Source organism: Lagenorhynchus albirostris, chromosome 3 (genome assembly GCF_949774975.1).
Source record: "Lagenorhynchus albirostris chromosome 3, mLagAlb1.1, whole genome shotgun sequence".
Classification (NCBI taxonomy): domain Eukaryota; kingdom Metazoa; phylum Chordata; class Mammalia; order Artiodactyla; family Delphinidae; genus Lagenorhynchus; species Lagenorhynchus albirostris.
The window spans coordinates 14,232,029-14,258,760 of NC_083097.1; the positions used below are offsets into that span (position 1 = coordinate 14,232,029).

Consider the following 26,732-nt stretch of genomic DNA (forward strand, 5'->3'; position numbering starts at 1 on the left):
ATCTTACTTCTACTGGGTAGCGCTGCCCTAATAAATGAGGCTGAACCTCTGCTCTATAAGGACGTGGACAGCTTGATACTATATTCTACTTGCATTTGTTTGAAACTTGGAGCATCTTTTACATAAATGAACTGTCAGACTATTTTAATACACGGCTTAAAGAGAGACAAATAACACATACTTCTTCTCATTGAAAACATTACCCATTGTTCAATGCATTACCCATTACTCCCACAAATAACGTGAAACAGAAGAGACCTCATGAAGAGTTTTCCTGAGGCCAATGACTCTAAACAAAGAAATGAGACGCGAAGAATTTCCATTAACTTCAAATAAAGTGTGAAACATCAACACAATGACTCTCAAACAAAATATGTTTATTTCATTTTCCGAATGAATTTATGTTTCGTTTCCAAAGTCACTCCAGAATATTCCGGGGGCATCACATTTGTTTTATTTAATTGGCCTCTCACTGTTGTGGCCTCTCCCGTTGCGGAGCACAGGCTCCGGACGCGCAGGCTCAGCGGCCATGGCTCACGGGCTCAGCCGCTCCGCGGCATGTGGGATCTTCCCGGACCGGGGCACGAACCTGCGTCCCCTGCATCGGCAGGCGGACTCTCAACCACTGCGCCACCAGGGAAGCCCTGTTTTATTTTTAACAAGTCAGTGAACCCAGAATCTTCAGCACCCAGAAACAGAGCACCACTGGGGGAAGCTGTAACAAAGTTAGATTGAACAGGCCAGAATGGGAACACAGACATTGTGATCTTTTTTCCCCCAAACTTGGCAAGTAAATGCTTACGAAGGCTATATGCCTAACAGCTCCCAATGTTTGGCCCGAGCACCTTAAGTGGGTCCGTGGGACACTTCCTCTTTTGAATCTTAGCTGCCATTGTGGCCATGTCACAAACTTGTTTCCAAACCGCATAAATGTCCTGAAAACCACACGTATTAACATTTGGTCGAGCGCTTCCTTGAGTTACAAGAATACAGGCCTCCTCCATGGCTTCTTTCTTCCATTCTTATGCCTTTCCGGTTTCCTGCCTTTAACAACCGGCCCTGCACCTGCTGCTCTGACCGCCCTTCCTCCCGCTGGCTGTGCATGTTGAATATTGCTCACTGCTGGGTTTCCTCTCCTCCCCTGCATACAAGGGAAGCAGGCAGACACCCCCGCTCTGCCTCGCTCTGGGCCATGAGTTCCCAGCAAACCCTGCAGGAAGTTCCTGGTCTTCGTGCCTGCACGTCAGACCCCCCTCATGGGGATGAGGCCCCCCGGTGCCCTCTGCCACTCACGTGGGGAAGACAGAAAGAAGTGTGTTCCTGCAAAAATGAGACCCCCCTGGATTGCTAACAGTGGAGCTGGCGTTCAGTTCTCACCACTGAGAAGAAGAGATGGTTTCCCTCCTAAATTAAACTCGAGAAGCAGCAAACAATGGTATCTATTATTTAAATATGGGTGACTCTGTACAAAGGATCTTCGTTACCTTAACTGAATCTGAAAGAACCCTATTAAGGCAAGCGGGCAAGCCAGGAAGATTATTCCATCACACGCATGGAGGTGAATCGGATACAACTTGTGTGCTGCGCCCAAGGTCACGTGACTGGCAAGCACTAGGACCTCTGTCTAGATTCTGGGCTCTTCCTTCTTGTAGGAAAACCAGGCGGGCATGACTCCAAGTGTGGCCTGCGACAGGTGCCAGGCCATGAGGAGACGGACACCAAAAGTGGGAAGCATTTAAGAACTTCTCAGCAAGATGACATGGCCACATCATCTTTATTCTATTTTACGAAAGTACCAGTCTGGACTTCCCTGGTGGTCCAGTGGGTGGGATGCCGCCCTTCTACTGCAGGGGGCACGGGTTTGATCCCTGCTGGGGAACTGAGATCCTGCATGCCACGTGGCGTGGTATTTTTAAAAAAAAAAAAAAAAAAAAAAGGCACCAGTCCACAACGAATTGGCAAGAATAAAGAGAAGCTCCCTCTTGCTATATATAATTTGAGAGGTGCTGCTTTAGGAGGTACCAATGTCAATTCTGGGTAATCCTAAGAAACTTCTTGATAATCATGTGTACACAAACCTGCCGTTATTACCGTATTATCAATTTTGCATGAAGGACTAGACTTATTCCCCTTTCTACTGTTTAACATCAAATCAGGCTCAACAGATAAGGAAAGTGTACTTATCTAAATCCTTTCTCAAAACTGTTACAAGCATAAAGTGCCTATTCAGAAAATCTGATATCACATCTCTGTTAAAAAAGTTCTCGGAACTGTACACAAGATAAAATCCAAACATTTGTCTTTCTGCATTTCCAGCTTCATCCCCTCCACTCCTCGTCTCAAGTTTTATTCTCCAGTGGGGCCCGTGAAGCCTCCCTTGTTAATGGAACTCCCACTGTACTCAGGGCAGCTGTCCTGGGAGTGAGATCATTCTAAGTCAACTCTGCAAACCCATTCACCTTTGCCAGATATTCACTCTAACTTCCTGTGGAGTGAGGCTCAGCCCCAGGCCCCAGGCTGGCCCTAGAACCAAGCAGAGAAGCCAGCACCAGGGAGATGGGAGGCAAATCTACTGAGATTTATTTGTTTTCTTCTTCCTAATAAAAGGAGGGCCATTCCTTTTGGCCCAGCCCTGATTCCTTTCAGAGGTAATGCTTACTCCAAGAGGCCAAAGCCTTTGTTTGCTTTATTCAGAGATGCATCCCAAGAGTACAACAGATCCTCAAAAACTATCTGTTGAAAGAACTGAATAAGGACTTTCTGTGAGGATGTGATGGCTGCCACTATGGCAGCCATTTTGCAACCTTGAGGAAGGACCAAGGGAATTGCAGACGCATCGCTGTGAAGCCGTAATATTGTGATGAAGCCTCTAAACAAACGCTTCTTCTAAAATGTGATCCTTATGTATTTGTATGCTGTGTAGGTCACTGTTGGCCAAGTTATTTTGTGTCCCGTCACTGAAGAGTTGGGGTCTGCCCAAAGGGACATCAAGGGTATTGTGTGTGTGTGTGTGACACACTTGTGTGGTCTCTTGGTAAATGGACGAGGTCCCGTGGAGGAAGGGAAGGATCACCCCTAGGAAGGAGGGGGCGCCAGGGAGGAACGGGCTTAGACTCCAGAGAGATCAAGATCCATGGTGAAAACGCGAGGCTGATGTATGGCTTAATACTCTACAGCGGTTAATACCGTCAGCCGCAAAAACACTCAGAAGGCAAATGAGCAATGGAGCAGAGGTCAGCAGTGGCGACGTGAGCTGGTGTGTTGTGTCAAAGCCAGACAGACATCCCAGGGTTGTGGTCAAGTTCAAATCTAGGTCAGGGAAGACAGAATCAAAGACAGAATGCATGGACCCAGGTTCCATGGCCACGGTGAGAACCGCTAGGTGGCAGCCTCATTGGAAGAGGCCAAATAGGCAGAAGGCCCGGGACAGGGTGGCGCCAGGAAGGTGGTTCTCAAAGTGTAGCGAAGACCTGACAAAGTGGGGGAGACAGGATGCTGCGGAGGAGGAGGGCGGGCAAGCTGGCTAAGAGCCGATGTTCTCAGGCCCCGGCTGGTTCTCAAGGTGAGGTCACGTGCAGAAGTGGGAAGCTGACATCACGCCAGGGGTGTGGGAAGGCTTCGAGGGAGGGAGGCGAGAGCAGGGAGGTCTCCTCCTCTGAGGCTGGTGCAAACGTGCCCTAGAATTCACCGGAGCACTTTTCTCAGTACTGTCCAGCAAGCCATGGAGTCTGAGAAAGAGGAGGACAAGAGCATCACCCAAGATGAGGCTGTCCATCTGGAGGGAGGCGAGGTCGGCGAGCCAAGGGACCTTACAGACGCCACAAGTTCATGACAAGTTCATTGCTCACGCCTCCTCCCAGACCTGGGACATTGTTTTGTGGCCGGGCTCAGCTTGTGATCATTCGAAGCTGGCCATGTGATGGTTTGAGCACTCTTTAAAATATGTGGGCCCACCAACGAAAGGCCCACCAACGAATCCAACTGAGGCAAGAAGATAATGAAATCCCAGTGCAGGTTCACGATCAAGAGAAACTAAGGGACTGAGGTCTACGCGAAGAAAAGCAACGTGTTCACTCGACGAGGGAGTAAAAATAATGGACGGACGAGACGGCCGGTTGGAGGGCAAATTTAAACTCTGAATAGGCCACATACATGTAAAATTAGGGGTTCGTAGATCAAGATTTAAAAAAAAAATTGAGGGCTTCCCTGGTGGTGCAGTGGTTGAGAGTCCGCCTGCCGATGCAGGGGACACGGGTTCGTGCCCCGGTCCGGGAAGACCCCACATGCCGCGGAGCGGCTGGGCCCGTGAGCCATGGCCGCTGAGCCTGCGCGTCCGGAGCCTGTGCTCCGCAACGGGAGAGGCCACAGCAGTGAGAGGGCCGCGTACCGCAAAAAAAAAAAAAAAAAAAAGATCATCCTGTCAGTTAATATGTGTTGAAAGACAACCTCAGAAAAACACAGAAAAAGTGGGGAGGGAGGGAAGGACTAAAGGTTTGTCCTAAATCAGACCACAAACCGTGGTAAAGCCAACAACAGAAGGTCCAAACCTTAGCGTAAACCCCGTCTGGAAATCCTCACAGAACAGCCTCCCTCTTGGGTATAATCTGTTGCCATTTTATCTAACGAATGTAATTAAACGCTTTTTATCTTGCTAAACTAAACTTGAATCTCTCTCTATTCACTGCTGTTCTATTTCTACTTCTCCATCCCCCATTACCGAACAGGTCACAGTCCCCTTTTATTCCGACTCGCTGTGAAAAACCATGCTGAGAAATACAAATTAGGGAGGCAGCTGTCGCTCTCTGTAGATGCCGGCAAGGAGGCTCAAATCAGTCATGAAAATGCTAAAAGAGCTGTGAAACTTACCCAGTGGTTTATACCATCACCAAGGTCATGTCGATGTGACAAGGATTCTAAGGACGAAAATGTACAGCAGCGGGTGAGGAGGAAAGAAAGAAAGGATGGTGTCCAGTAGGCAGACAGTCACCTACGTCCAGGAAAACGTGTCACACTGAGAGCTGTAATACTCGGCCAGAGTTATGACTTTTACAATGCTACATCAGTAGGTACTAAGACATGCCATCATGGCAGCGTTACTCAGCGTACAGAAATAATCCAGAGCACATACTTCTATGGTTTCTTGCTTGAAGGTATTTGAACTTCCGAGACAAAAAAACTTCTGACCCCCTGGAAACCAGAGGTCATTCACCATACTCAGTTCCAAAAAAAACCGGTTCTTTTTAAAAAATGAGGATGCAGAGGAGAACAATGGTTTTTAGAGGCAAGTGAATAAAAAGCCATATTGGGACCAAAGAGTTTGAACTGTCATAAAAAGGAGGAAAATAAAAATGGCACCTCGGGAAAATTTGAGCCTAAGCCCAGAAATGTCAAATATTAGAAAAAATATGATTTCACCAGATTCATGTTAGTTGAGAGCTGGAAGGAGTTTGAGAAATCACCCCATCTCACCACCCCATTTGTACAGGAAGAAACTGAGCAGAAGCTACCAGTCTACGTTTGCTTAAAAGAATTCTCGAAGCAAAGAGCCACCTCTTTGATAATGGATGTAGCTGATTTATAAATATTCATCAATACAGGCTGGGCTAACAGAAAAAAGTCAAATGGAGAACTTTACTTGAAAACTGTTCCACACGGTCTTCTCTGAGAGAAGTGGCATTGTATTGGCATGTCCTTGGTAAATTCTACTTTCCCAAAGGAAAATGAGGGTCTGGTGAGAAGGGGACATGGGGAGTGCAGCTTCCTAGGCGTCCTTTCTCTTGCTTATTCATGTATTAAACTGGTTGTCTGCAAGTCATAATGGGAAATTAGCCAGCCTTAGACACAGCCAATATCTGTTAAGTATAAATTAGGAACGCCACAAAATATTCCGCTGAGCAGTTGGAAGTTGCTAGGAAACGGGAGGTCAGGCGATGCCCAAAGGCCAGGTTATTCCCATCCCTGGGGCCTGGACAGGACTGGTTCATGCTGGAGGCCCAGCATCGCAGAGCCAGACCACAGGCTTCTGAATCATGTGAGTCAAGATGCTTAAATCTGGATGCCCCTCTTGGCCTTCGACTTGGGGAAAGGACCCAATGAGAAGATCCGAGGAAGACACAGGAAACAGAAAACATAACTATGACAATAATACACTCTTTCTCATCTGTCTTTAGACTAACATTATTTCCTGCACATCCTTTAGTACTCCAATTTACTTATTAACACTTACCATGTTTCCCATTCTTAGATTTAAAGCATACTTCTCAGGGTTCTCATAATACTTTTTCCATGAATTTGTCTTTAAACACATCTACCCCCAAATGGATGCTTCATAAGTTCTATTGGAGGATGTGGTGCTGAGTTAGTAAGTGGTGAGTAAGTTCAAGAAGAAACGAACGCCTCTTTACGTTGGGACCGTCACAGTCAGTAATGGAAGGGCCACACCAACGCACACACGCTGCCTCTCTCCAGGGCGACAAATATGTTCATTATTATTTATCAGCCACCACGACCATCGGTGGCAGGTGTGTACCAGCGTCTGAGCTGGAAGTTTTACAGACATGATCACAGTTAACCCCGTAACCACGCTGAAAAGGGGTGACTTCTGTCCTCACTCCATCAATAAGCAAACTGGAGTCGGTAGACCAATGTCACGTGGCTGGCGAATGACAGTGAGCCCAGCGTTTCCTATAAGACTCCCCTCAGTCCACCACAATACGCAGCCTCCTGACACATCTTCGCTAATCGTTTTAATCCAGAAATGGTGAAAAGATGAACCTGTTTTATCCATCTGTTTACTATAGAGTGTCTGAAGGCCAGATTGCCGTGTTCGCTAACAAACAGCAATACAATCAATTTGTCCTTTGAGAACTATGAAACCTTATGCCCGTTAGCCTTGGAATATGTAGAAAAACAAGCCCAGGGTAAATGACTGCTACAGGGTCACTGGGCTGCTGGGATGAGGTTTGCATTAGAGGTTAAATTCTGTGTTTTAGGCCACAAAACCATGGGACCAGGCCAGGTGGGATCAGTGTTGTTTAGAAACACTACTGTGATACATTGTACCCTGGTGAACGGTCTCAAAAGTCCTCCTGGGTCTGTCTCCACCTTTTTCCCCCATCAACGTTTTGGCATCGTCAACTATGACCCGAGGCCAGTCCGTGATTTATTAACTGAAACGGAAATGATTTAGGCACGACCTATTATTCATCAGTTCATTTCTTCCTATATTTTTGCACCCAAGCCCTGAATATAGTTAATAGTCAACCAAAGAGTGTTGCTTCATCTATCCCTATATGTCAGTTAGGTCTATTCGTCTCCGCCTACACCCTCTCTGGCTCTGCATCCTTGGCAGTTTACAGTCCCCAAAAGAGTGCAGTCCGGGTTTTAGGCTAGTTTATCAAAGCAGAACCAAGAACAGAAAAGCCTGAGTACCCAAGCCAGTGGCTAAAGGCCCTTCGAATATTCCCAGACCGCTTTCTCAATCGTTAAAATACTTTATACCAACGTGTTGTAACAGGGAGAGGGGATGTGCTCTGAGCAGGCAAGGTGAGTAATGCAGAACAAGTGGCAATTGTATTGTAGTTAATTTTTTTTTTTTTTAATCGATCACGAGAAGGGAAAGGCTTTAACTCTGTCAACACTGGCAGAGCTCCAGGTCTGTGTAAACCAGGAAATGCCCCGAGCACAGCTCCAGACACAGCAGGCGTTCCTGAGCAGAAGTGGCCCATCTGCTGATGCAACGAGGCTACAGACAATGGCTGGTCCAAGAGATGGTCAGTTCCACAGAGATTTGCAGTTTTTTGTACCTTTTTGCACCTTTGATACCCAGCCCCAGCACTAACAGGTTGTGTCTGAACCCGGGAAATCCCAATCACGTGACACCACCACCAGGTCCGACCTGCCCTTCCACCTCCACACAGGACCTCATTTCCCTAATTTGCAAGGTGCCTCCGACCAAATGGCTCTCAGGGCTGCCACTGTGTGTACCCATGGTTCAATGTAAACTGAACAGACCAAGCTTTATTGGAACTGATGTAATGAAGGCACTGAATCAAATCCAGAGGCCAACTTTTCAGAGTTAATAGCAAAACAAAAGAAAAAGGGAAAGAGAAAAAAAAGAAAAGAAGTCAAGTCAGGCTAATTTCCCTTCTGCCATTTCTCAAGCTGCAATCAACATATTCAAGATTCTTTACATGTGGCTCGAATAATCTGGTGGGGTTTGTCTTTCCAGCTCAGCAAAATTGGCCTCAGTCCTCTACTTACATAGTGCAACAACCTTATTTAAACTGTCTGCTACTTATATATGTAACCACCTTATTTAAACTGTCGCACTGAAAACAACATCAAGGGATGCCTGACAGACTTCATATGCAAACCCTTGTCCTGTACCTAAAGCTCAGAGGCTGAAATCTCAGTAACTCACACTTACTGTGCATGTTCAAAGTTCATTTTCTTGTATCTAAAGAGACTTTTGAAGAAAACGTTAAATAGTATCTAAAACGTTGTTCACTGGTGAAATTTTCACACATTTTTAACAGGGACACTTTCATTTCGTAACGGCAAACTTTTTGAGTCTATTACAGAATTCTTAAAGCTAAACAGTATTCCCTTTTTAGTGAAATACTGGCAAACGAAGCATCTGGCACCCTTTAATGAGCTGTTTTATCCTTTCACAGTGGCTGAAACTAGGACATCCATTCATCTGAGAAAGTGGATAGCACAGAGCGATTACGTAATCCTGCAGGATATGCTGATATCCAGGGCACTCCACCCACCCCCTCAAATTTTAAATTTTCTAATACTACTTACTAGGAAAGAAAGCAGTAATGTATGTTTCATTTAATGATTCAATACCTGTGAAAAATGTTAAAGGATATTATTTTCACTGTATATTCATCAGTTAAAACAAAGTTCAAAGCCATAACAAGTGCTATAATAAAAATTAAGTTGTAGATGCCATTTTTTACCAAGAGCAACGGAAAAATAAGGAAAAACCCAAGAAATGATCAGCGTTGACACCTTAACCCAGTGACTTCCAACCGGGGCAATTTCGCCCTCTGGGGGACATCTGGAGGTGTCTATAAACATTTGGGGGAGTGGGGGTGGGACTGGCATCTATGGGGAGAAGGCAGGGCTGTTGCTACACGTCCTATAATGCACAGGACAGTGCCCCTCAGCAAAGAAATGTCCTGTCCAAAACGTCAACAGTGCCAAGGTTGAGACACTCTGCCCTAACCCGATAAATTAAAAAAAAGTTAAACAAGGAGGTGGAAGGAAAAGGATGTGAAATTTAATCATGGACACATTTCAGTTTGAAGTGCTGGCCAAGCACAGACCCAGGAAAAAAGTAGGTTACAAAGCTGGGCTATGAGGCCGAAGCTTAGAGGAGGGTTTCGGGCTGGGAAAACACAGCAGAAAGGTACTCACCTGGGCTGAGAGCAGAAGAGAAGTGAGCGTTTCTTTGGGAACAGCACAGGTGAGGAGGTGAGGGCAGCACCCAGGGAACCAGTCAAGAGAGGGAGGGGGAGGGCAAAGGGAGGGGGGAGGAGGCTTGGTCAGAGAAATGCCAGGAAGGAGGAGGTGGCAGGTGATGCCATGGCCCTGGGGGTGGGAGGTGGAGATTAGGAGGGCAGGGCAAAGAAAAACTCTACCTGGAAGCTTTCAGCAGGAGAGAGGCAGAGGCGGCTTGGATGGCATAGCCTCAGAAGTAAGAAAACAGGTATGGACTCTTTTTAGAAATGCTCAGCAGTGAAAAGAAGACTGCTCTAAGGGGAACCCGGTCAACTTCCTATTCACTCCCACCTCCCCTTTCTTTTACATAAATAAATAAACACATATATTTAAATACAATGAAAGTATCAGCAAGGAGACAGGATCCTGGGAGAAGGAACCCTTTACAGCCCAAGGGAGAAAAACTGGTGGACTATGGTCCCAGGGGAGGCAAGAAAAGTTAAATCAGGAAGACAGGATGAGACTGTCCTTCAGAAAGGCTCCAACAATTTAAACTCCCAGTGGCAAACTACATGAATGGGAGTTTCCTCAAATATTCACAGACCCCTGAAACATGTTATTGAAAACGGAAAACCAAAAACTCATCCAATCTTCACATTGGCAAGACTATCTCACTATTTTAAGTTTTATTTCTTTGATTATACTATTGACATTGTCAGGTTATTTTTCATTTGTATTACACCTTTTGCAAATTTCTTGTTCAAGTGTTTTTCCCATTTTTCTACTAAAATATTTGTTATTTTCTTATTGATTTGTGAGGGCTCTTTATATAGTAAGGCTCTGAATCCCCTGTTATACATTGCAAAAACTTTTCCTGTTGTTGGCCTTAATGAAGGCCAAGCTGTCCATGTGTGTATGTATACATCAAAGTCATAACAATGTGCATACTCTGATTTTAGCAAATAAACTTCTGAGGATTTACCTTAAGGAAACAGCCTTAAATGAGCACAAATATTTACACACATGAATAATACAGTAAGCAGCACTGTTTACAATAATAAAGGAAATAATCCAATAATAGAAATTTGACTTAAAGCACAGCCACTGACAAGTGTATACAGTCATGAAAAAAAGCACAGGAATGCTTTAAGATATGTTAATAGAAACAGAATTACCATATGATCCAGCAATTCCACTCCCGGGCATATGTCCAGACAAAACTATAATTCAAAAAGATACACGCACACCTACGTTCTGCTGCTATTACCCCTACGTTAATAGCAGCACTGTTAACAATAGCTAAGACACAGGAACAACTTAAATGTCCATTGACAGATGAATGAATAAAGAAGATGCAGTGTATATATACAATGGAATACTACTCAGCCATAAAAAAGAACAAAATAATGCCATTTGCAGCAACATGGATGCAACTAGAGATTATCATACTAAGTGAAGTAAAGCAGAAAGAGAAAGACAAATACCATATCACTTTTATGTGGAATCTAAGATATGACACAAATGAACCTTTCTATGAAAGAGAAACAGAATCACAGACATAGAGAACAGACTGGTGTTTGCCAACAGGGAGGGGGTTTGGGGAAGGGTGGAGTGGGAAGTTGGGGTTAGCAGACGTAAGCTTTTATATATAGAATGCATAAACAAGGTCCTACTGTATAGCACAGAGAACTATATTCAATATCCTGTGATAAACCATAATGGAAAAGAATATGAAAAAGAATGTATATATGTGTATAACTGAATCACTTTGCTGTACAGCAGAAATTAATACAACACTGTAAATCAACTATACTTCAATAAAAAATATTGATTAAAAAAAAGTAAGTTACATAATTGAGGTAGACTATGAACCCAATTTAAAGGAAAAGGTATATATACAACAAAATGTAAGCAGGATTGTCTCTTGGTAGTAAAATTATAGGTAACTGTAAATTAAAGAGTTTTTTTTCTTTGTATTTTGCATATTTTCCAAATCTTTTATAAGCAATAAGTATTGCCTTTATACTGGGGAGGGATGCAGGCAAAACCTAGTAACTATTGTAATGATGTTTAATAAATAGCTACTATTCACTGTAGTAGTATTTTTGAGTATAAGGGAAAGAGCTGGCCTGAGGAAGGAACAGGGGAACTCCCCAGGGTCAAAGGCCAACACAGGGAAATGCTGGGGAGCGGGTGAAGGCAGAGAGCTTTCTCCAAGTCTGAGAAAAGCCAGGGACGTTCAGACTCTGAGCCCAAGCACCACACTGCAATCTTCCCCCAGTACCCATTCTCTGGTCTCCAAAACCCGGACCCTTTGCTCCAGTCATTGAGGGGAAACGCAGCTTTTAGAATCGATCCTTCGTACAGATGCTGGGTGAGCAGTGGTGAGTTTTACAGCAAAGTCACAAACAGAAATCTCACATTAAGGGGGCTGCCGGCAAAAACATTAATACGGAGCCACTTAGGCTAGAAAACACACACACACACACACACACACACACACACACACACACACACACACACAAGATCGCAGTTTGCCTATGACTGATAGGTGGTCTGGGAATGGCTCAAATGTTGGACTGGGCTGCTGTTCTGACTGGATGCTATTCTAGAAGTTCATCAAGATGAGCCAAAAAATGTACAGCCAGAGGGCTGCAGGGAGGTGGTGTGGCTACCCTTCACAGTGGGTGCAGGGAAAATATTTACCCATCGTGGCAGATGCCACCTCCCAGGTGGGAAGCAAGCAGGGCAGTCTGGGGTGCCTTTGCAAACATACCCTTCACCAAGCCATGGTGCTCATCAGAGAGAGTGAAATATTACTCATCTGAGAGTGGATGTATTCCCTCACTGCAAAGAACAATAGGATTCTGGAACTGCGGATCTATATGTTTAAGCACAGAAATACAGTTGAGAAAACCCAGAAGTACCACACGATGAAAGAGTCAGAAATATGTGGTACTTTCCTGAAGATGACTTACACTTCATCTTTCTCTTATGATGGCTATTAATTTTATGTCAGATTAATTACCCTTAAGATTGAAAAAACTGATGGTAAAAATAAAATGTTCTAACATTCGGTTTTCCCTTGGCACTAGAAATTTATTTCGGGGAAAGCAGATTTGGCTAAGTGGCAGGCAGCCACATTATTATTCGTTTCTTTTAAATGTAACTCAATTTAATATGAAAGACCACCTTCACATTTAAAACACTTATTCCCTTAAAGGGCACTTTTAGCAACTGAATAGAAATCAGCTGAACACATTCAAGTGGCAGTAGAAGCAGAGATTAGCATTTCAGACGCTCTTTATTATGTTCTTTCTTCAGGGACTTCTACTCTGGGGAACCAGAGGATCTCAGCAAAATGTGTCTCATCAGGTTTCTCCCAGGCAGATTGCAAAATATCGGCAAGTTTATGCTTGTGTGAAACAAGCACATGATATTAAACAAATCACCATTCAATTCCTGTAACTTTTCCCAGTTCCATACTTGTGTATCAACCAGTTTATAATACAACTTATAAAGATGCCGATTCTTGTGCAGATTTCTTTAAAGGTTGGTATAAAGCACAGGGCAAGAAAAAGCTGCAGAACCGTAGCATATAATTTTTTAAAGGGAAATTCTTTGACATAACAAATTCAAACAAAAGAAACGACCACTCACCATTTCGCCGTGCAACCTAATATCAAACATGATTTTCCCTACACAAGATGCATTCCGTACCAAAAAATATATTGCGTTATCAATGCCTTATCCAAGAGGTTGTCTTTTGTTTTTACAAAGCATTAGTAGTTCAAACTTGTACATGCAATCAAAATCAGCACTTACCCATTTGTTTAGAAACTAAACACTTCCGGTACTCAGAGAGACGGCAAAAACCTGTTTTCCTCAGGCTTAAAAAACTCCTCTACAAAAGTCTACAGTACTGCGATCACTGTGAAACTTTTAAGCAGTGCAAATAAGAGAAAAACCCCTACCTTGGGTTTCTTTTGCCCCCTTCAGCTTTTGTCCACTGTAAATGGCTGCATCTTTAGCAGTCCGGGCTACAAGCATCTGAGCCGACAGACACAAAAACGGGCTTTCTTCAGCTCACTGCTGTTCCCAGTCTTTTATGTGGTGTCTTGGGCTCTGCTTGCTTAATTCCTGATTCTTCTGAAAGAAGTCCAGCCTGGTGAGGCTGGCGGGATAGCAACTGCCGAAGATACTTTTGACCGTCGGAGTAAAGGAATCACCTTGCATGCACCAACAAACGTGCAAAGTCATTTGAAGGTGCAAAGATCCTGAATTTTCAAAGATGACTAATATTCAAAAGGAAAAACGCCCCAGGACAAAACCAAGCAATTTAGTTGTGATCTTGGAAAGTCCACCCTGAGAACAACACCCCTCCCTTGAGCCCAGTTTCATTTCTGGCTATTTATCCTGGTCTTTGCATAGCGCTCCTGAATAGTTGCCATGACAACTCGGTAAACAGGATTCAAGTGACCACTGAGGGGTTTAGCGGGATTGTTTTGTTTAGCGAGAAGAATGGTAGCTTTAATGCTTCCTCTACTAAAATTTCCTGGAAAGGCAGAGCTGCCTTTTTTTTAGGTTGTGGGTAGGTGATGTTCTCAAAAGTCAAAGAAGCTGGCAAAGAATGCTCCAGTTACAGGAGAAGAGGCAACAGGAGTGGCAGTCAGAAAGCCAGGAAGAATTATGGAAGGTTACTGAATGCCAAGTGGGCATTTTCCAGCAAGGATGCAGAGCAAGTGGAATCATCTCCAAAGGCTGTTAAGACTAAGTATATTTGGGGAGGACTGAGGGTCTGACAGTCCAGATAGTTCTAAAAACTCCTCGCTCCCGGTTCTCCTATGCGCTCTCTCCTCCCCCACTTTTTCACCAGTCTCTTCTCTATGAAGCAGTGTCATTCAGATTGTGTGCCCTAGAAGCTTCATTCTCAATCTTCACCCTTCGGCCAGGCAATCAGAAACCATCCTATTCTTAAAAAATTTTACTTGAAAAAAACTTTCACTGTGTTGTGAACAGATTATGAACATTTAGCACTTTGACACATCACAATGGTATCATTTGTCAAAACTCAATCATACGACACAGTGAACTTTAATGTTAACTTCGGATTTTAATAGTAATAGAGCAAAACTGGTTCACTAATGATAACAAATGTACCACACTAACGCAAGATGTGAATAATAGGGGCAAGTGTGTGTGTGTGTGTGTGTTGGAGGGGACAGTGATACGGGAACTCTCTGTACTCTATGCTCAAATTTTCTGTAAATTTTTAAATATTCTAAAAAAGAAGGTCTATTAGTTTTTTTAAAAAATGAAATTAAAATGTTCATCCCATAACCATGTCAAAGACTAAAGGAGGGCTTCCCTGGTGGCGCAGTGGTTGAGAGTCCGCCTGCCGATGCGGAGGACACGGGCTCGTGCCCCAGTCCGGGAAGATCCCACATGCTGCGGAGCGGCTGGGCCCGTGAGCCATGGCCGCTGAGCCTGCGCGTCTGGAGCCTGTGCTCCGCAACGGGAGAGACCACAACAGTGAGAGGCCCGCATACCGGGGAAAAAAAAAAAAAAGACTGAAGGAAATTAAAAAGAGAAAAAGGAAAAAAAAAGCAGCAGCTCGTTACAACAATCTGCCAAGGGTATGAGATGTAAAACTAAACTCAAAAAGGAAAAGGTCTGGCAGCAGTCTTAGCTTTTCCTGGATTCAGCTTAAACTGGGGGTTAACCCTGTGAGGATGAAGTGAGCGCATTTTCCAACCCAAACACGTAACGCAAGTATGGACTGCTTCATACAGTGCAGTGTAGCTGGTTCATGTCCCCGTTACCTCATTTAATACCTACAACTGCTCCCCTAAGCAGGCACCTTACTTTACACACTTTGGAGAAAAGGAAACAATCCCAAGGTCACACAACTGCTCAGTGACAATAGGCTGGACAGATACCCAGTCACACACCTTTGATCTATTTCGATCTCATCCCAATGCTTCAGGGGCCCTGCACCTGAGCAATAGCCTTCCCACATGGGCGGGGCCTCTGTGTATCAGAGCTCACTAGACCCAGGGGACCTTGCACCCCATGTCTCAGCGGGAGTGGAGCAGGGCCACCTATGCATTGATGAAAACCAGTGAATGGAAGATGCGGAAATGCAGATTTCATTCAGTACAACTACAACCTTTCCCATAAATAGTAAGAGCTTTAAAAAAGACAACAGCGTGCCTTTAGGTGTAAGGAAAGAGTATATTCTCTGTTCCTGGGAATTATTTAGGAAGAGGGAGGATGATCCTTTTGTGTCTCATTGAAAGGGGTTAAACCGACCATATTTCATCAATTCTTAACGCAAATATGTTCCCCTCTCAAATTGCCTGAATGTGTCTGTGACTTGCTGACCATCATGCTGTAATTCCATACACGGACGTGCATGGATTTCATCACAGCTTTTCATTGTCTTTGAAAATCACAGGCACTATTGGAAGTACTTGCACTGAGTCCAGCTGTCCTTTAAATGTAGTCTAAATACTCCTCTCTAGAGTCAACGGTGAAACAGAAAGTTATTTTATCTGCAGAAAGGCCTGGAAACAGCGTGACAAGGTGTAACTGTGTTATCAGTGAAGCAAGGATTTGTGGTGGACGAATGACCTCCACTTCATTCTTGCAAATGAAAAAGCAAGCGTCTGGAGATAAGACGGCATCGTGCCCTGGTTAACTAGGGAGAGCTTCTGCTTCCACAGTGATGTATAAATAACGGTGCCCTTTACCACCATGGGAGTCTTCGATTCAATACAGTAATAGATGTTTGGACTGAATGATGTACAATTCCAGAAAGTTCAATCAAAATGCTAAAATCCAGTGTTTAACCTTCTAGGTTGAACCCTTGTTATCTGGCAGATTTGCACATCCAGACCTCCTGGCCCGATCATGGCAGGGAACACATTCCCTAGGGGGATCCCACTTAAGAGATCTGAGTGCTTGAGCATGAAGCACCCGGCCCAACTCAAAGTGTTTGTGAATGAGTCTCCAGTGCTGTGCTTGGCTGTCCCAAAAGGGCTCCAAACCCTGGAGGTTTGGCGGGGGGCCGGGGGGCGCCATGTCTGAGAAGGGGGTCAGCTGGGAGAGGGAGAGATAACACATGAACATAAAGACTGGATCACAGTAAGGACATCACTCTAATACTGACCTAGTGGTGTATCCCTAGGGTAACTTCCAACTATACAAATGGAAGATGATCCAAAAACAATTAAACAGACCAAAATGGAACGCATAGCAGTAAGGATTCAAGATAGTGCGCTAAGTCTTCATCTTCGGCAAAGTCAAGTACTCACACACCATGAGCAACTCCATGGTGTCCTTTTATGAGCAATTTGATTCAACGTTTACTGAGCACATATGACAGCCTGGACGCTGGCTGAGCTACACAGCGGGGCACAAAGATGGCAGAGGCAGGCCCTGCAAAGTTGTACTTGGTCAAGGTCTTCCGTGTTTGTGGAATACCTTATTCAGAAAACGGCACTGAGGTAGAGACACCAAAGCCTAAAAAGAAACGTAAAGGGTCATTGGAATAAAGTTTCAGTAAGGCTCAAGAGAAACAGGATGAATTAAATGAGAGAAAAAGATCTAGGAAGAATAAAATAGGACAAAAATAATTCAAGGTAGGAAATATGCTACAGTATCATCAGAATTTCTTAAAGAAATGTTTGGCCTCTGTTTAAAAAAAAAAAAAACTAGGGAAAAAAATGGCGGGCAGCACCTGGCTCACACAAAATGAGTCCCCAGGATTAAACGTGCTCGATTCGTGAAGCCATTAATCAAATCACGATGCCCCTGGAAACAAAAGGCTCGTGTTTCCGTAATGCCAGCACAGCGTCCTCACTTCATGTGTGGTCCTGAGCGTTGTGTAAAAGAGGGACCTAGTCTGGTGTCAGCAGTGGCCCCGTGAAAGAGACGGACACAGGTCAGCAGGAGTCATTTAAGAGGAAAGCACTGGCCTCCTCTGAAGTCTCTTAAAGACGACTTCGGTGTGACATGCGTCACAGTCCTCGCGTCTCGGGGCCTGGAGACAGTGCTTTAAGACAAGACGCCCACAGCCAGGCCAGTCCTGTGCCTCCAGCTTCATTCTCCTGCTCGATGTTCCATTTTCCAGCAAATTCCACTGCAGTCGGCGCACAGACCGCACGGCTTCCCTCCTGGGAGGCCTGGTCTCCGCTCTCCCCTCGGCGCGGACACCCCTCTTCCTCACTCTTCCCCTAGATGAACCTGACCCCCTGCAGCCACCTCTGCTAGAAGCCTTCCCCCAGCAGCTCCCAGGGTCAGGGCCACTCAGGGCACCCATATCCTGCCTTTTTGGAGAAGACCTCACAGAATCTTTGAGGATGCACTTACGCTGGGTCAAAGCTCAAAGGTGACCCTGCAGGAGTCAAGGATGCTTCCCCCTAGAACCCGAGAGCTTCTCACATCCAACCCACAGAAGAAGAGAGAGGAGAGCCAGCCAGGCACGCTGCACACGACAGCCCTGCTCTGCCCCTGCAGCAAGTGGGCCCGGCCTCGCACTCGGGGCCGGGAAGCGCAGACAACCAGTTCTCACGCCCCGACGGCTCTGCTGATACTTATCCGTCTGTCCCCTTCTTTCATTCTGTCCTGCAGCTCCTCAGGGGTTTTCTGAGGAATGTTAATAACAGACTTCTCTGACTAGAAGTTATTTGCACCAGGGAGGGAGACAAGGCAGAGATCACGGGACACCCTTGGGGAGAGATTCTCAGGAGGCAAAGCAGGTTTTCTTCGATATAGAAGCCTCCTGGGGTTGGTTTGGGCACTTCCGGCCAGAAACACTACTGTCTAAAGCAAACCACAGCAGCAAAAGGCTATGAGGCCACATCACCCACCAGAAACCGTCTGATGGAAAGCTTGCCCTTTGTAAACTGGAAGTTCTAAGCCGAGGGGAGGACTATATCCTTCAGTGCCACCTGAGGCAAAGAACTGGCTGCAGGCCGGCCCCTACCAAGAGGTATGCCTTTATTTTCTTCATAACTTAGCGCCAGGAGGACTTCTCAGCAACGTTAGTGAAGTGTCTTCTTCGCAACGCTCAAGATTAGCTACAAATCGTTCACAAAAAGAAAAAAGTCCACATACTGTAACAGTTGAATTGACACAACTGTTCCAGCATGTCAGTTAGGTTCTCCCCGCTTACACCAGCTTTCAAAGCAAAACATAAAAATCCCAAATAACGAAAACCCATAATATTCCCACAAAAGGATTTCTAGATGCTTGGGGCCCAAGTGCCCATCCTGAGTCTCACACACTTGCCAAGGAGAGGAGGCAGCCTGTACCACAGGCCTGGGGCCCAGGGGGCCGTGTGCACACACGCGCCAGGCCACCACGGGAGCCTTGGATGTGCTGCACAGGCTCCTAAAAGCACCGAGCCGCTACTCCACTTTTTCTAAGGCCCCAGTTCTCCAGGCCACAGGCTTTACAGCCATTGTTCTTATGCCTTTTGGGTCACAGAATTGCCAAAAGAAAACTCTAGAAGCTGCCCAGATCCATGATCTACATGCCTGAATGATGTACAAAACACCTCCATAGACGTACATCTGGATACATCCTCTCAAGCCCCCGTGATGAACATCTGACCTGACGAGGGCATGAGGTGAAGACTGGAAACATACATTCCCCATCTCTGGGTAAAGGCAAGCAAGATTTTCCCTGGGAGACTTCTAGAAGCATCTATCTTTGGACAAAAGAAATGTCGTAAGAAACTCTAAATAAGGGTAGTTTACATATATTTCATATATCATCACCAGTAACACTCCAATATTTGCCATGGAACTAAATGAACGCTAAGCGAGTTGTAATTTACTCTTTCTATAGTCTAATCAGCCCCTTCGCACTTAATACCACACCTACATCTTAGGCCTCAGACAAGTCAGTTCTCATGTCTGACTTGCTGGGTGCCTTGAAAATGGCACCGAGACGTTTTTCAAAGTCTTCTTCAGCCCATCTGCTGGCAGGTTATTAATCAGTGCCTGCCACGGGTCAGGAGGTGAAAAGGGCTGTGAGCCAACAGAAATGGAACCAGAGCCGGGCTTGGGTCATTTTTTAAAATGCAAACACCAAAGCAATTAGGCGCAACCAAGTCCCAGCAAGGAAAAATAAACATCAAAAAGAGGCAATTTCTTCTACATTCTGGCTGTTGATGTGTTTTCCAGCAGGCCTAATTTCAAAAGTGGTTACGATTTAAAGGAAAAACTAAGTCCGTGCCATCCAAGAGAGAAAACAAAAACGTGGAGGACTGAGATTTTAAATTTCAAATTTCTATCCTTATAAATCAGCACCGGCAGGTCCCCTCCATTTCTCTGAATCTAAGGTGCCAGTGGCTGTAAAACTGCACAATTGCTGCACCACTGAGAAGAGAGAAGAGAGTTCCCACTTAACCTGTGGTTCGCCAAGAAGCTGCAAGAGGCATCTCAATACCCAAGACCTTAAATTGGGGGGAAACATGCATCTTTAAGTGATGGTATTATTACCCCTGTTGTAAAAGGAAGAAACACTGGCAGAGGTTACACAGCTCCTGTGAATGTAGACCCCAAACGCAAAGCCCACTTATATCATCTTGTAGATCCTGCCCATTGGGGTTTTATAAAGCACAGCAGGTGGATAGAAGCCAGCTGACGTGGTACATGGTTATGGTTTAACTATTAATTTCCAACATCATGTCAACACAAGCTATGTATGGTTACCTTAGTTGCTGTTTTTCTGTGATAACCTAAAACATTTTACTATAAATTTGAGAAATGGAAAGATGAGTTACTATGTCAACTACCAGAACTGACGCACACTAAGTCATCACAGATCTACAGAACCCCAGTCCCAGCTACGTTACGCCACACAAATGCCAAACTCTCCCCATCACACCTCAGAGTGAGGTAACAAACCCAACGGATTATTCTCCCCTCATTGAGTTTTGCCTTTCTAGAAGACAGAATTCAACACTGTGGTTCTTATAAAAAACCCCTTAAACTCTAAGTGAGGAAGCGCTGTAATATGAAGTCAGAGGTGACTGGTAAACAAAATAAAAATAAGATTTCGCATCAGCAAAGTTATTGACAGCGGCGTTATGGAACCTAACAGTCTCATGGGAAACAGTTCAGGTCAGATTCCTTACCTTAATCCTTATGAGGATAGCATCTAGTTCTTCCACATGAGAGGCCCTTGACATTATTATTTTGTTGGGGGATTTCCTTTCTTCACAGGGGTAACTAAGAGCAGATGTTTGCCAAATGAAAATAATTTCAGTGTTTTAACAGCACTTCACGGCAAGTTGCCCATTTAGCCTTAGACTCAACAGCTGCATTCACCTAATACTAAATCTTTTTTGTTCAGATAGATTCTCTGTATAAAACTCACATTGTTTCTGATTGGGATATGGCATTAAAAAGCTAAAACCAACAGCCTAGACACAAAAACTTCCTCCGACGACAGGGGTCTTCTAGTTAGTTACAACCAACGAGTCAAAGTCCTTAAAATCCATCATTACTACTTAGAATACAGACACTCTGTCATGTTTACCAACAAAGCAAAAGAAAATAAAATGAAAAAGAGCTCTACCACAACAAAAAACACACCAATCATTTCTTCCAAAAAAGGTATATCCCATTCTGGAGCTTGCCCAAGAATTTCAAACCAATGCTTAAAATAAAAATGCGAAGGCTTCACGATGTTTTCTTTTAAACCAGATTTCTCTAAAGCATAATGGCATCGTTCAAAAGCAGACAAATGGGCCCAAAAGACAAAGGGATTTTTTTCCAGTGAATGTTATGTTATAATAATGTCATATACATTTCCAACCATCTATAATGAAAGGACTTTGGAGAAACCAAATCTCTGAGTCACCACACCAGGCGGCGGTGTCCTTAAATAAGACAGTGTCAGTCTGGTTGTAAATCTTACCTTCTGCATGTTTGGCTTGATACAGCGAACAAAGAAAGGATTAGAGGAGCTTAGCGTTGCCATTAAGGAATGCAGGGAGTCCTATTAGAAAGGAAAAAGTATATGTTGATTTAGTCTCTTATTATGTCTTTAAATTTCTCAGCACCCTAGGCACTCATCAGGAACAAGAAAAAGAAAACAATATAAATCTGAGGAATAATAGCATTTTCATTTTTAATCATGTCATTCTAATAAAACAATGGTATTATAATTGTCATAGAAGTTATTTTACATATGCAAAACTCACTTATTACCTCCTTGACATAGTACCATTAAAAAAAAAAAAAAAAAGAAAAAAATCTGTTCTGTTAACCAGCAAAAAAAACACCCTGGGATAGTTCAATGTTTATATAGAAAACCTGAGAAGTATCCACTCTCCACTGAAGTTGTTCCTCTTAATTATTTCCATCAAAATGACAGCTTATACCGGTACCTCACTGGTCTCTGAGCTAAAATCTCTCATTCTTCCTTCAAATCACCAGGCAGATCAATCTTCTGTAATACTACTGTCTTTTCTTTAAGCTTTTTTAATTGTGAAGATTTTTTAACATTTACCAAAGCAGACAGAGCATGTGATGGGTACCCATCATCAGCTTCGGCCGTCGGCTCATCTCACCTCATCTCATCCCTGTCCCCGTACACATCACGCCCACTTCTAGTAGAGAAGCAAATCCCAGACACTGTGTTATTTCATTCCTCAATATTTCACTATGTATTATCAAAAGCTAAAAACTTTAAAACATACAGAGGTAACCATAATATCATTCCTGAAAAGATTTAACACAAATTCCTTAATATCAATGTGAAAAGGTGCAACTAGCTCAAGTTTCATTTTAAAATACTCATGTCTCGAATTTCATAATTTTTAAATAGCGTATTCTTTGAAACCAGAATGCAAATAAGGTCCCCGTAGTAGTGTAGTTGGTTGCTATATCTATTCAGTCTATTTTAATCCGTTGGTTTTCCCTCCGTCTCCATCTGTCTGTTTCTTTCTTCTTACAATTTTACTGTTGAAGAAACTAGGTTGTCTACTACATTGATTAGTTACTTCTGTGCTCAGAAAGCTTGAGGATTTCTCACAGATGACAGAATGTCCTGGAATTCATGGCCCTTCATACGCTGGTATGGTACCCATTTAACTTCCTACAAGGTGTCCCATCCTCTGGGAACAGGTCTCACATTCCTGACTCAGGAGTCCGCCTCTTGCCTTTGTCTCTGCCTGGAAGCCCTGCCCACTCTCTTCCATTTCCGTGATTCCTAGTCCAATTTAAGTCCCAAACATCCACAAAGCCTTCCAAGACAACTCCAGGCAACAATGACCTAGAAAAAGACAATGTAACAACGCCGCTGGATGATTAAGAGCCTAGCGTTTACAGTCAGACCGACCCAGGTTCAATTCAAATCCTAGCTTCAGTCCTCAGAGGGACTGAGCAAGCCTCCCTTCTCTAAACCTCAGCTTCCTCATCTATAAAGTGGGGACAGTAATACATACTTCTAAGAATATGGGAGAAGTGAACAAGGTAGCATATATAAAGTGATTAGCCCAATGACTGGAACACAGAGGGTGTATAATAAACGGCAGCTATTATTATTATTGTATCCTGTAAGGGTCACACCTGCCCAGCACTGTCAGCCGTGGTGCCGTGGGTCCAGCTCACCCCAACCATGCTGTAAACAGACCTTAACACAGAACTCGCCCACCGCCTCGAAAGCATCCAACTTTGATTAACTAAATGGAAGAGAGCCTCCCAGAGGGCAAATTTAATAAAGGTCTGTTGACTGACATGCCTCCAGCTCCCCCTCATGCTAAGATTTGGGGGTAAAGCAGAACAATTAAGTTAGAGAAATGGTCTTCATGTTATCTGCCTCTAAACTACCTAAAAGGCTTACATACTTAAAATGCACGTAAGAATGTTTCTTATTTTCCCTGAATTCTAGACATCTGGACAAGGTAACTGACTCTGATCTTGTTTAACCATGCACTTGGTTATTCTTCCTAGTTATGATACTGTAAACATACCTGGGAAAAAGAAAAACAATCCAGACACAGGAAGAAAGATACTTTATATGCACATGAGTCTTTAAATACCAATCAGAGTGATCCCAAATGACCAAACAGTCCTTCTTATGAAGACTTACTATTTCGTAAGCTTAGAATAAGTAGCTATTTATTTTTGACAAAAAAAAAAATCTACATTTTTTTTTTTTTCACCTGGCTCAGAAAAAAAGAAAAGTATATTTTCTTCCTAGAGCCCTGACTGGTTTAAAAGGATGATAGAAAAAATAATAATAATAAACACTTTCATAGACCTCACAGATACCTATTTCCTATTTTCAATTCTTAAAATCACAATAAAGATGGATCCGTCCAGGCCAGCAGCGTAGACTAACCTTGAATTGTGAGCTGACCGTGGGCCGCCGATGTTTGCTTCCACATTTCAAGGTATCCTGGTTCGTGCGGCTTGAAACGTGTTCAAAGAGGTCGTAGATGAAGTCGAATCTGTGTGAGCGGAGAGCAGGAGGGCCGTGAGGGGTGCACACCCGGTTATGAGGTGCTGGATTACTGTAATCACAATGCATTTCCCCACTGAAAATAACACACCAAGGCCTGGAAGAGCTGAGACAGTGTCCAAAGATTTCACACCAACCACTCCCAAAGAGCTTTAGGCACTGAAAACAGACGTGGCCGCTTCGGAGCACCAGAGTCTTGCAGAAGAGAAGGGGATCGGGATGAAGATGACTCAGGGCGACAAGCCACGTAGGACCGCTGAGCTCTGCAGAGCTTCTGCGGCCCCCACGCCCTGTGGAAGGCAGGGGTTTGTCTCGTGCACCGCAGAGTGACGAAGATGCGACCAGGTAACGGGTGGAAGGATGCTAACTCTGGAGTGAGCCCGCTCCCCCCCACCCCCAGCCCCCGCCGCCACTTCCTAGTTGTGTGACTTAGACACGATGCTTGCCTCTCTCTAGGCCTGTTTTTTTCATCTGGAAAGTGGGCACATCCTAAGTGCTGAAGTTTGTTGTTATTATTATTTAAAAGTTCTGTAAAATCTACTGCCACTACTGCGAGAGTAAAAGGCTTCTCAGAAGTTTTTTTTTATCTTCCTTGCACGGAAGATGCTCTGGGCTATAAAACCGGGGTGGGGTGTGTGTGTGTGGGGGTGCCTTCGCGGGGACCAGGAATGAGGCGGTCGGGCATCCACGCCCCTCAGGGGGACAACGCCAGCACTTCCCTCATCACTTCTCTTCTGCTTGACCCTTTCTCACTTGCATCCCAGGGTGATGTTTCATTCTCGCTCTTTGAACTTCTCTGTGCTTTGAGTGCTTTGGAGTTTTACCCATTAAAACATCACAGATGCCAAAGGCAAAAGAGAGCAGGTGCAGCAAATAGGCCAAGCCCCTCCTTCTACAGAGAGAAACCTGGGGCTGAAACAACGTTCTTCTTCACCCCACTTCCACAACCACTTGACGTCATGACAGCGGCAACCAGTGAAAGGCCATCTCGCGGGTCTCCAGGCCTGTGCTCTTTTTCACAACAAAATGTTCCAGGTAACCTCAAGACACTGCTTTTATTTAAATGCATCACTTTAAATCTGCTTTGAGAGATAGGTAACCTGCTATGGTATTTTTAAAACATCGCCATTTTTACAGGCCTGAAAACTTATCTAAAAATAGAAATAGCTGACAAGGTTGTAATTAGGGAATCCTCATAAAAGAGGGTTAAAACAAGTTGAAAGATCAAACACTTCCACCCTGAGCTTCTAAGCTGACACTTTAGAGGGGTTCCCTTCACCCCAATTCTAAGTGACAGGGTGGTCACCTAATACTTTCATTTCTAAAAGTATTCCAGCTTTTTAGTAATTGTGCTTTCCCTCCTTAGATATTAAATATGTGTGTTAGAGACTCACGCTGGATCTGATACAGGTATTGACAACTTTAAGGCAAGGGTTGTTTTCCTCCTTTCTCTCTCACAAAGGCTCCTAAAAATAGGAAGGCTCCTGGTTTAATACATACAAATAGCTAAACTAATCACTAAAACTTTCAACATGTTTTCCTTAACTACTGATTTAATGATGTGAATTTACAATTCATGAATGAATAAATGAATGGGTAATTAATCTATCATTTTAGCTGAATAATACTTGTTTATTTCTCTCAATACCCCTTACACTAATGAGAGACATAGGGTCCTACACACCCGAGGCTGAAGTCAATTTAACGCACAGCTCTAAGCTTGCTATGAAGACAGTAGGTCATACTGGTTAAAATCTTAGGTCCCTGGGCCAAGCAGAGCAGATCAAATCTAGTTGAGGGATCTCGGGCAAGTCACTTAATCACTGTGAGTCTTAATTTCCTCACCTGCATAACATGATGGAATTACTATTCCAATGCTACCTCATTAAATGGTAGTCACTACCGCTAGTACCATTTTCTATCTCTCGCATCACTTTCTTGATGAAATACTGCCCAGGGAAGAAGATGATAAACCAATTGCCCACACATTAATTTTTTCTGTAGTCGTGAATTAAAAGCATCTGCACAAACATCAGTCTGACATCTCGGGGAGAAGACTGACGCACCGGCTTTCCCTCAGCAAGTTGAGAAGATCATCCCTGAAGGTATCTCTGTTCTTCTCCAAGATGCCCCGCACGTCATACTGCACCTGGTTTTCCAAAATAAACAAGAGAAGGCGGAACTGATCAAAAGAATCACTTCGGGCCATAAGCATCCCCTTTAAAAGCTGGGTCCATGACAAGATGTTAGCTCAATATATTTATGATTGGCTTCTGAAATTACTATTCTCTAAATACCCAATGGGCAAGTATCTTGATTAAGAAGTTACCTCTCCAAGGGTGTGGAGAAAAGGGAACCCTCCTACACTAAGCTGATGCAGCCACTATACAAAACAGTACGGAGGTTCCTCAAAAAACTAACAAGAGAGTTGCCATGTGATCCAGCAATCCCACTCCTGGGCACACATCCGGACAAAACTCTAGTTCAAAAGATACACGCACCCCCTATGTTCACAGCAGCACTATTTACGATAGCCAAGACACGCAAGCAAACTAGACATTCATTGACAGAGGAATGGATAAAGAAGATGTGGTACATGTACACAATGGAATACTACTCAACTATTTGTAGTAAAAGAATGAAATAATGCCATTTGCAGCAACATGGATGGACCTAGAGATTATCATACTAAGTGAGGTCACAAAGAGAAAGACAAATACCATATGATATCACCTATATGTGGAATCTAAAATATGACACAAATGAACTTATCTACGAAACAGAAACAGACTCACAGA

General features: G+C 44.0%; 1 protein-coding gene across 2 annotated transcripts in view; it reads right to left on the bottom strand.

Moving 5' to 3' along the window:
* Positions 1 to 26,732, bottom strand: part of MYO10 (myosin X) — a 227,312-nt gene that overhangs the window by 59,633 nt on the left and 140,947 nt on the right. For both annotated transcript variants that reach the window (XM_060146899.1, XM_060146901.1), the window contains exons 16-18: positions 26,001 to 26,083; positions 23,815 to 23,923; positions 21,385 to 21,465 (exon numbers count right to left, since the gene is read on the bottom strand). In XM_060146899.1, the coding sequence (XP_060002882.1) occupies positions 21,385 to 21,465; positions 23,815 to 23,923; positions 26,001 to 26,083 (273 nt within the window). The remainder of the gene's footprint in view (positions 1 to 21,384; positions 21,466 to 23,814; positions 23,924 to 26,000; positions 26,084 to 26,732) is intronic.